An 11,265-nucleotide genomic window follows, 5' to 3' on the forward strand; every position below is an offset into this window, starting at 1 on the left:
GCTTAAACAAAGAGAGGGGCGGGTTTTTTTAAAAAGAGCCGGCTCTTCTTGGTGAGCTGAGCCAAATGAACCGGTTTGCTAAAAAGAGCCGATATTCCCATTTGGTAGAGACACGAGGAAAACAAACAAGCATGCAAATGAAATTTATCGCGGCCGGAAAAATGATCCACCTCATTTTAATTATCGTGCAATTAATTGATTTATCGCGACAGGCCTAGTTGTAGAAATTGAGAAATTGCATCTGTATGTTTTAAATACATTTTTTAATTAGGGGTGTGCAATTTTACGATATTAGATCGTGAATGATTAAAATGTCTCCACAATGTGCCTTTACGAAGAGATCATTTGTATCGTGATTCAGTGCCTAATCTATTAGTTGCCGTTTTGTGGCTCATACACACACGAAGTTATTTTGTCTGTCTTTTTTGACACACCAATTAACCGGCAATAGCAAACAGTTGGCTAGTTCCTTGCATTTCTTCCTCTCTCCCTTTTGCGCCGTTGTCCCAACAACTATTTTCACAACTATTTGAAAATGTAGCGGCATGGAAGACATGGAGTTGGTCATAAAAAAATTCAACATCGGTAATGTGGAGATTTTCCAGGACCAAAACTGTTATTGCAGATAAGATCGTGATCCTGCCTGAAAAACATTTTTGATATTTTTGCCATATCACCCACCCCTAGTTTGAATATTAATTATTTTAAGAATAAGTGATTTTTAAAATAAATAATTTTAATCAGTACTTGTCTGTATCAGATAGCATATTAAAAGAACTAAAAAGGGAAAACACTTTCTAGACAGGCCGCCAGTCGCCATCCTACACTTTAGACCTGGGGTCTCAAACTCCAGTCCTGGGGGGGTGAGCCCTGTGTAGCTTACTTCTTTCCCTGTTCCACCACAAATGATTCAGAGCTGTGTGGTAATAAGCAGAAGGAGTTAAATCAGGTGTATTAAATGAGGGTAAACCGGACTCTGGCCCTCCAGGACTGGAGTTTGACACCCCCTGCTTTAGACTCACCATACCATAATATATCAGCCATAGTCCAAACTCATGGAGAATATGGGAAATGTTGTCATTGCAGTGTGACAAAGAGTGCCTGGCATAAATTCCTGCGTCTGCTTTATCTTTGCTGTAGGCATCTTGGTACCCTAATATTTCTCCTTACCCTATCATCAACTTTGCAGGGGTTACCTGGTCTTGGTGTAGGGTGTTCCTGTGCTTCTGTGTGGTCCCCCCCCCCCTTGTTGATGATTCTTCACAGTGATGCTTAGTACATGCATTTAGTATTCTTTCTTAACTTCTCCTGATCAATATGTAAAAAAAAAAAAAAAAAAGACATTGTCAATGATTTCAGCTCCTTGCAGACCACCATCCCAGTTAGAATCGCAGTAGTTTCTAGAAAATCCTATAGGAACAGCTGATTTTTATATGACAATCAGAATTATTTTCATTGATGCCAGCTCTATGTTGGTTAACCATTGGACTTGATTTTCACATGTGATTTTGGTTAAAGAGCGTACACACTAATGAGACCAAGGTGTTGCTTGCAGGTAATTCTTTTTCATTTCAATTGTTTGGTCTAATTTTTTATTCTTTTGTTGGTTTTAAGGTCACATTAAGATGGAAAAATGTTTTAGACTTAATGTTTCAACTTTTTTATATCAGTTTCTCTAGAGATTTTTTCCCTGGTTGCTCCTAAAAAAGAAGGAAAATTACTGAGATGTCCCGTTTTTGCATAAAGTTTATTTTGCAGACCAGCATATTATTTTTTTCAGTATTTTAAGACACCCCCAGTACTAGTGGTACTTTTCCACTGCCACCAAGAACCAAGCCATACCGGCAACTGGTGGTTTTCCATTGCAAAGTATGCGAGCCGTACCCTAGCCGTAACCGCATTGACGTGACCCCGCTTGCTAGCTGTTCCGGAAGCGTGACCAAACCAAGCAGGTTGCGTCACCGTCATCTGATTAGTCGAAATGTACAGAGATACCAATGTTCTGCGCATGGATTATCTGAAGGAAAAGGTGTGTGTTCTGCATATAATTCATTATTAGTATTGCACATCGTGATGTACACTCACCTAAAGGATTATTAGGAACACCATACTAATACGGTGTTTGACCCCCTTTCGCCTTCAGAACTACCTTAATTCTACGTGGAATTGATTCAACAAGGTGCTGAAAGCATTCTTTAGAAATGTTGGCCCATATTTATAGGATAGCATCTTGCAGTTGATGGAGATTTGTGGGATGCACATCCAGGGCACGAAGCTCCCGTTCCACCACATCCCAAAGATGCTCTATTGGGTTGAGATCTGGTGACTGTGGGGGCCATTTTAGTACAGTGAACTCATTGTCATGTTCAAGAAACCAATTTGAAATGATTCGAGCTTTGTGACATGGTGCTTTATCCTGCTGGAAGTAGCCATCAGAGGATGGGTACATGGTGGTCATAAAGGGATGGACATGGTCAGAAACAATGCTCAGGTAGGCCGTGGCATTTAAACGATGCCCAATTGGCACTAAGGGGCCTAAAGTGTGCCAAGAAAACATCCCCCACACCATTACACCACCACCACCAGCTTACACAGTGGTAACAAGGCATGATGGATCCATGTTCTTATTCTGTTTACGCCAAATTCTGACTCTACCATTTGAATGTCTCAACAGAAATCGAGACTCGTCAGACCAGGCAACATTTTTCCAGTCTTCAACTGTCCAATTTTGGTGAGCTCGTGCAAATTGTAGCCTCTTTTTCCTATTTGTAGTGGAGATGAGTGGTACCCGGTGGGGTCTTCTGCTGTTGTAGCCCATCCGCCTCAAGGTTGTGCGTGTTGTGGCTTCACAAATGCTTTGCTGCATACCTCGGTTGTAACGAGTGGTTATTTCAGTCAAAGTCGCTCTTCTATCAGCTTGAATCAGTCGGCCCATTCTCCTCTGACCTCTAGCATCAACAAGGCATTTTCGCCCACAGGACTGCCGCATGCTGGATGTTTTTCCCTTTGCACACCATTCTTTGTAAACCCTAGAAATGGTTGTGTGTGAAAATCCCAGTAACTGAGCAGATTGTGAAATACTCAGACCGGCCCGTCTGGCACCAACAACCATGCCACGCTCAAAATTGCTTAAATCACCTTTCTTTCCCATTCTGACATTCAGTTTGGAGTTCAGGAGATTGTCTTGACCAGGACCACACCCCTAAATGCATTGAAGCAACTGCCATGTGATTGGTTGATTAGATAATTGCATTAATGAGAAATTGAACAGGTGTTCCTAATAATCCTTTAGGTGAGTGTATTTATGCATTCCTGAACACTTCAAAATATCCAACCTCCTAAAAAAAAAAATGCTATAGAACAGCCAAACAGAATGGATTCATAATGTAAATTGATGCAAGCTAATGCTCATTCCGCTACCATTTGATATTTGCATAACGTGTTGATTCTCAGACACACTATCAGAAATTAGCCCATGCTAATAAAATAATAAAAATTGCACATAGTAAATCATGATGTACACCGTGTGAACAATAAACAAACATCTTGTTGGTTTTACGTAACTCACTCTCCAAACTCGGCTCCCCCTTTACCAAGCTAACGCTTCTGCAGTGGAAAACCAAAGAGAACTGGAACTGCGCTGCAACTAATCTTTCTTTGTGGTATGACTACAGGTTGGTTCCAGTATGCCAGAGGAAAAATGCTAGAAATGCCATATTGACGAGGATTTTTATGTCAACGGATGTGTTGTGATGGGGTGTGGTGGGATTGATTTTGTAAGCTAGGTGGAGTGGTGGGGCGGGGGGGTCATGCTTAGGATTGGTCCTGTAAGCTACGTTGAATGGGGTGAAAATGCACGAATGCAAATAATATCTTCATCTCCTACTGCTTCAGTTTTGCTGATGACTCATTGCTTTGTTGTACATTCTGTGTATTTTTAGATGTTCATGCATTAAATCATTTAATATGCATGCAGACTTTTTAAAAAACTGAAATAAGAAGCTTTAGTATTCAGGAAAAAAGTATTGGTGGCTTATTAGTACTGTAACCACAGTGCTGTACTGTGGATTTGATTCGTATCGGTGCCTCTGTGTGTGCAGTTGGTGGGAAGGGCATGCAGTTTAGGTGAACTGGCTTGCTAGATTGCCCATTGTGTGTGTGTGTGTGGGGGGGGGGGGGTGACATATAGCTATATACAGTACATGCACGCACACACTCATTGTGGGGACCAAATGTCCCTACAATGTGCAAAACACCTGGGGCCAGTTGCAAATGCACCTTAGGTTTTCCAATTAGATATGACACTTAAGGTTTAATTTCTCTGTAGCTGAGGAATTTATTTAAGGGTGTTGCACAGAATCCCTTAAAAGGATTCCTTAATTAAGGAAAAATCATAAAGAATTTACTGCATTGAAAGACATTTTACAGCTGCAAAACTGTAGGGTTTCCATGGAGACTGTTTGTTTGCTTGCCCTTACACCTGATCATGATACCCGTTATTGTCTCCAGTTGTTGACAGATATCTTGACGAGAATATAGCCTGATGAAGGTTGTTTGTGTGACTATAATTAAAACAAAATGTGATTTAAATATGCGATTAATGACAAGGGCGAAATGAAAAATATTATTTGTCTTGACAAATATAAATAAAATTTTAAAAGCCCAGATTTTGTCCACACTGCATCCATATCTGATGAATATGTGGAAAGTTCCTCCTGGTGTATTGTGCTCACTATGAGTAGGTTCTTTTAGCTCAACTTGGACCAACTGAGTGGAGCATATAGCAATAAACTTTGCTGAACTGTTGACAACATGCACCGGCGCTAACTTGGAAGATGCTTGAAAGTACCAGGCAAAGTAGTGGAGGAAAAATAGAGCAGATATCATTATTGTTGTATCTCTGTTACTTTAAATGCATTTTTGCTAGGGGTGCACCGATTGCAGTTTTCTGGCCGATCAACGATCACCGATCCTTAGGCAACCTTACCTGCCGATCTCGATTTTTTTTTGCCGATCTTGTTTCTTTCATAACTAAAAAGACATTTACTTCAATGTTTCCATTTTTATTGAGTAAATTGATATGAATACTCACAAAACATGAGGTAGTGTCCTCAAATATAAACGAACATATAAATGAGCATTGCTGTTTGAACTACAAAATCATATTTTTTCTTCCAGACTTTAATTTCTCTAATTTTGTAAAAAATATATATATATATATAGCTGTTATGACACACTTGTCCAAAAAATAGGGAGGGAGGCAGCCTGCACTGCACCTCTCTCGGGAATGGGAGAAAAGGCTGATTTAACCCTCTGGGGCCTAGGGGTAGGAAACACACTTTCACTGACTGGGGCATGATCACACATTTCATCACACTTAATTCATGGCAAATAAATTATTTCTTATATATTTGTTTTGCCATTACACTCATCTTTATTTTAATATATATTGTAAATATGTCAGATTTTTGTTAAGTTTGAAATTTGACATCAAAGTATAGACATTGCAAAATGCAGTTTGGAACACTTGCAGAAACATTATAAAAGTACATAGTAAGCAATGCTGGCAGTTTGTTTTGATCCCAGATATCTGATCACCAAAGTCTTGGCTACATGAAGATGACTAAATGGTGTAGATGCAACATTAATTTGGATAAATAAATAAGAAAAACCTAACTCATGTAACTATTTCTGGCTCCTTTCATTGAATATGTAGCAACTTTCATGTGTATGAATGAGCCATTGTCACCTGGCCACGTCCCCAACCCCCTTTTATGGCGCTGAAGGGGATGTATCTGGATCGCGTTTCACCGTTGCGCTGTTAATCAAATTACCATGCGAATGCGATTTGAATACGCCCTAATGCGGCTATTTAGAATGTGAATAGCGATCTTCGGGTGAGAGCGGTACTACACGCCCCCGATGTAGGTAAAACAAAGTAAGATGACATGGTTTACTTTTTTGCCGATTTAACCTAATTTTTAAAACTTTAATACTTCCGACAATGGACGTTTTGAAAAGAAGACAGATTACGGATTTAGCCAGCATTTTTTTCATGATTATACATTAAGTTTTCAGCGAGATATTTATAAACTGAAATAGACGCGAAAAGTACGCGATGTCGTCGACGACATACTCGACCCCAAAGAGTTAAAAGCATATAACTAAGATCGGTGGATCTCATGGGAATATGGTCGATTTCTGATCCCCTCAAATTAACGTGATCGAGGCCGATCGATCGGTGCGCCGATCGATCGGTGCACCCCTAATTTTTGCACATCTCTCCATATTTCTGCATCCGAAAATTTGTTCCATAACCAATGTACAATATCTAATATTGTCAGTGCCCATGGTGAAACTTGCCAGTTCTTAGTGAGATAACATTACACCATTTTTTATTCTGTGGAACCTGAAGATCAGTCTGCTAGCCAGATTTAATAATGAGTTATAAACCTGTTGCGGGCCATTTAAATACAATCATAAATTACCTGTTGGTCAGGTAAAATCAGTTGATCATCATTGATCATATTCATTGGATACTTCCAGTCGCAGGACACTCTTCTCAGGATGCATTTATTTTCTTCATTTATCGCTGTAAACTCAGCAATGTTGTGGTTAAGATACAGTCAGGCATGCCTGTAGTTCTCCCCCCCCCCTTACTTTGGTTGTTAAGCTGTTTTGTTCAACGATTAAGGGATTCCTTAAGTATAAGACCAAGATATGGGGAAACACTGAAATACTTAAATGAACATTTTAAGGAAACCTTCAGAATACTTAAGGGTGTTTTGTGCAACCAACTTTATTTTAAGGAAACCTTAACTTGGACTCTTGGAATGTCTTATCTTAAGCTGTTTTATGCAACCGGCCCCTGTCATTTACATGTTTAGGGACCGTCTTTTTTTTTTTTTTTTTGTCCCCACAGGGAATGAACTTGCATCTTTACTTCTAGGGAAGGTTTGGGCTTGGTTGGGGGGTTAAAGTTGTCAGAGCTGGGAATTGGGTTGTGCCCATATGAATGAATTACGGAAGCAGTTACAGAAAATGGGCAAATGTTTGAAATAATGCCTGTTTTGTCACATGTTGAAGTAGCCTAATTTTAGTAGGAGCTCATGATAGTCTTGGGTTGAGTTGGTTAAATAGGAGTTTTTGCAGTCAAAGAATATAAAAAGAGGAAGGGCAGTGTAGTGACTTGATGCAATAAATGTTAAGGTGTTTTTCATATTGAGTTTTGGTCTCTCTCTGTTAGCTGAATCTGTGCCGCTTCTTTTGGTGGTGGTGGTGGTAGTTTTTGGTTTGTTGTTGGTTTATTTTTGCCAGTTCTGCTGCTTAAGCTGTAGTCACCAAGTCCAAATGCTGTACAACATTTAGATCAGAAGGTACTGCTCTGAAGGGTCCACTCCATTACTGTACACAAAGTCCTTCAAACACATATTTTTGTTTTCAAGTCTTCCTGTGGCTGAGTGGTTCTAATATTATGTTACTTTTTGGCTGGCCTCTTTCTCATCATTTTAATGTTTGTTAGAATGGAAGCTTTAATTTTCTACTGCAAAACATGAATCCAGTTGCTTTTCGGCTGTCTTATTTAATAATTGCTCTTAGCTTTAACAGTATAATTGAGAGGGATCGACTGCATCCTCGACTTGGGAGACAATGTGTCATGTTTGTTGCGTGCTGTTTCGGTAGAGATGGGGAGGAATCCTTTTTGTGTTTTGTCTCTGAATTTGGGAAATGGGACCATTAACTGAACAGGAAACTCAAATGTGAGTCCTTTCTGAAATCTTAAACATACATTTGATTGTTTAGGTCACTTATCTATCTTTATCAGCTTGCTATTCCCACTACGTGGTGACTGGACAGAATTACAGTACTCAGTTAATAGATATTGTTAGTTAATTCTGTTGGAGGAGTCTACCAATTCTACATTAGTGTTTGAACAGATGGTGGAGGTAAAGAACGGCACTAGCAAATCACTGACCCTTCCTGTGCATTTAAACACAATGCATGTGATTTCATGACCAGCTTTACATGAGTGACCATGTATTTTTTTCTCTGTGAATTTCTAGGGATGGATGCCCTTGTTTATGCTTGTGTGTGCCTTCTGTTTGTCTACTTTTTAAGGGTATGCAGCTGCTGAAGATAAAGAAAACAAACAGTCCACAGAACAGGAAGTCCATCTGAAGAAGCCCACAAGAAGGAAATTATCAGTGTCTTCCCAGCCCTCAAGCTCTGCCATACTAGCTCAGTCACTCCTTACGCCGGGACTTCAGGAAGCCCTTAGCCAGGAAGGGGTGTTACCACTGCAGTACACTCCCAAGACCTGTACCCAGCGCAACCCGAGCATTGATACTGTCCATGAAGATCTCAACGCCACCTTTGATCTGCCTCACAGCATGGAACCTGTTTGCAATGCCACCATTATCTTAGCTCCTGGCCCTAGCAACCTCCAGACCAGCACAGATGAGCCCTCCAAAAGGTCCTTGTGGTATTCGTTTGTTGCGCTTTTATTCCTGCCCCTGTTACAGAGCTGGCTTTCTTTCTTTTGATCACATTAGCAGGCTCTACTCAAAGTATATAATTTTGATTGGCAAGTAAATCAAAGCTTGCTGGGCTAAGTGCATACACATTGTTGATTAGCTCTTGACTTGATTTGTTTAGCTTAGGTCATCACTGGCTTGCAAGACTTTTGAGAATATTTGATTTCAGGTTACGGTTAAACTGTGTGTGTGTGTGTGTGTGTGTGTGTGTGTGTGTGTGTGTGTGTGGGGGGGGGGGGGGGGGGTGGGGCTAGGGTGACCAGGTAATCCATGTCAGGGAGGACACTGAGCTACTTTAGGTTTTACAACCTACTTTAAGACTGAAAGGCTCCTGTATTTGGCTAAATAGTTAATTTCTTATGTTTTCACTGGTTTGTTTCCTTGATTGAAAGACTCGTCCTGCTGTTTCACATTAACATTAGTGACACATGCATGATTATAGGAGACTGACCAATCAGCACACCACAAGAACCCAAATGAAGTGAAATCCAGGTCCTAGTTTACATATCCTGTCATATCTACCATACATAATCTGGTCACCCTAGACAAAGCTCTTTGTTTGAAAGAAATTTTCCTGAGACACTTGGTTCACTGGACAATTTCTTACATATTAAAAGAGCCACTTTACATTTACTGTAAAGTCTGCCAGTGTTTTTGAAAGCTGTACAAAATTGTTCTTGACCACGATGACGTGAGAGAACACGAATATGCAGTTATATTTAATTGCAAAAATGATTTTTTTTTAAGTTGAATGGCACCACCTTGAACAATTCAATTTTATCTTTTTGCTATTTCCATTAATTTATGTAGTTTGGTATGTGTACTTGTCTTCATGCGCCATATCCTATTTAGTCTTGTTTCTTCCACAGGTCTGAGATCCCGCAACTGCTTGGGGAGAAGCGTGCCAAGCCGTCATACATGGCTATGACCTCTGCTGCTCAGCGCAAACGCAAGCTTGGCTTGTGAGTCGGTCATTTGTCATCAGTGTTTTTTTTTTTTTTTTTTTTTTCTGGTTTTGTTTTTTTTGAGGTGCCCCAGAATTTGTACATTTGTCATACATTTGTACAGAAAAAAAGTACAAGTTTAGTCACCTGTGTTTGCAATATATGGAACTTGTTTCAAAGGTGATCCTTGTGTTTCAGCTACAGCATAACCAGTCTCCGTGAGCCTTCTAAGGAGGCCTCCCATGACACTGTTGCCCCAAAGCGTCTGAAACAGGACCCCTCTGTGGCCAGCAGGCCTCTCAGAGTACCCCGGTTCAGAGGTGAGTTTCTGAGGTTTTTCTCATGTCCTGAAGGCCATTAGAGGTGTGTGAGACTGAGGTTAAGACTGACAAATGGAAACACTCACTACAACAGTAAGGAAGTCCAGTTTCTTTCAAAATGGGTTTTGTGGAATATTTGGTGTGGTTTTCTGGTTAGAACTGCAATGCTGCTTGCAAATACTACTCCATTTAGGTCGGTCTTGCATTTTTGGTGTGTCCTCAGGTGTACGATTTGTGAAAGACTGCTTTTGATTTTGATTTTTTTTGCATCCATTCTGCCTTTTTCTGCTAATAATTTCCGTAAGATATTGCAACTAGCACCAAAATTTAGGTGCACAGGAAAAAAAACTATTGTCACCTTCCCCCCTCAGGTTTGTATGTGAATAAAGCTACTCTGTGGCTTTTGCTGTGTCTGCTGAGAGATTTTTTTCCCCCCATTTTCTGTCTTTGGGGACAAGTTAAGTGGCTTATACCTGACTTTGAGGGGTTGCTTTTAATTTTTTTGTGTTTCCAGGGTCAGAAGAAATTGGGCCCAGCCGAAGGGTTCTGCGAAGCATTTCAGAGGGAAACCTGGACCTCATCAGAGCCCACAAATCCAAATCCAGTTTCCTGAAAACCACTCTGCTTCAGAAAGTGACCAAGAGATTGTAAGCGCCCCTGTCCTCCTCCTTGTCCTTCCCATGTAAAACTGCAGCGTTTCCCTTTGATTTGGTCCATGAGGGAATGAAACATCCCTGGGATTAAACAGGAATTCTTTGTAGATAAATCTACAGGTTTTGTTTTTAAATTAGATTTTATATTTAAATCACAAGCTGTGTACATAAACTGGGCAGACACAACGCTCATTCTTCTGCTGTAAAACAGTTCTGTAGTTTGTTTTTTCCATGACGAATAAACTGATGTAAATTTTATTCACTTAATTTTGTCCTTTTTTAAAACGGCCATACCACTTAATCCTTTAATTACAATACATTATATATAATATATATATAAAATGTATTTTCTTTTCTTTTCAAAATGTTATAATTCCCCCATCTAAGGGTCGGGGTGTAACCGAATGGATGTAGAAAGGGATGAAACACACCAAAGGCGTGGAAGTGATCAACACGGGACTTTATATATAGACATGGACAATAGCAAATGTGATATTTACAAAGTACATCATCATCTTGTCGGAAGTGAACCAGGCCAAAATAACGAACAAAACAAACTATCGAGTGAGACCCAGAGCTAACTTGCCCACAACAACAAAAGAAACAAAAGACAATTCTTCTTCCTACCTCCCTACCAAAACACACAAAACCAAATTTACCCGCAAAACAAAAATGGCAGTCACTCCCTGCACACCAAGTAAAACACACACACTGTACACATTCACTCAGGCGAGGGTAACCAAAGGGGCAGACAAGACAGTAAACGAATAAAGGGGGCAGAACGATCCATAACTGAGTAAAAAATTTTAAAAAG

General features: G+C 40.0%; 1 protein-coding gene across 5 annotated transcripts in view; it reads left to right on the top strand.

Moving 5' to 3' along the window:
• kif18a (kinesin family member 18A) overlaps positions 1-10,709 on the top strand; it is a 37,585-nt gene extending 26,876 nt beyond the window's left edge. For 4 of the 5 annotated variants that reach the window (XM_072718404.1, XM_072718401.1, XM_072718405.1 and 1 more), the window contains 4 exons: positions 8,119-8,482; positions 9,404-9,496; positions 9,677-9,798; positions 10,313-10,709. In XM_072718404.1, the coding sequence (XP_072574505.1) occupies positions 8,119-8,482; positions 9,404-9,496; positions 9,677-9,798; positions 10,313-10,449 (716 nt within the window). In that variant the 3' untranslated portion in view covers positions 10,450-10,709. The remainder of the gene's footprint in view (positions 1-8,118; positions 8,483-9,403; positions 9,497-9,676; positions 9,799-10,312) is intronic. The other variant, XM_023810526.2, reaches the window with a different exon arrangement.
• The last annotated feature ends 556 nt before the right edge of the window (positions 10,710-11,265 follow it).

Source organism: Paramormyrops kingsleyae, chromosome 11, assembly GCF_048594095.1.
Source record: "Paramormyrops kingsleyae isolate MSU_618 chromosome 11, PKINGS_0.4, whole genome shotgun sequence".
In the NCBI taxonomy this organism is placed as follows: domain Eukaryota; kingdom Metazoa; phylum Chordata; class Actinopteri; order Osteoglossiformes; family Mormyridae; genus Paramormyrops; species Paramormyrops kingsleyae.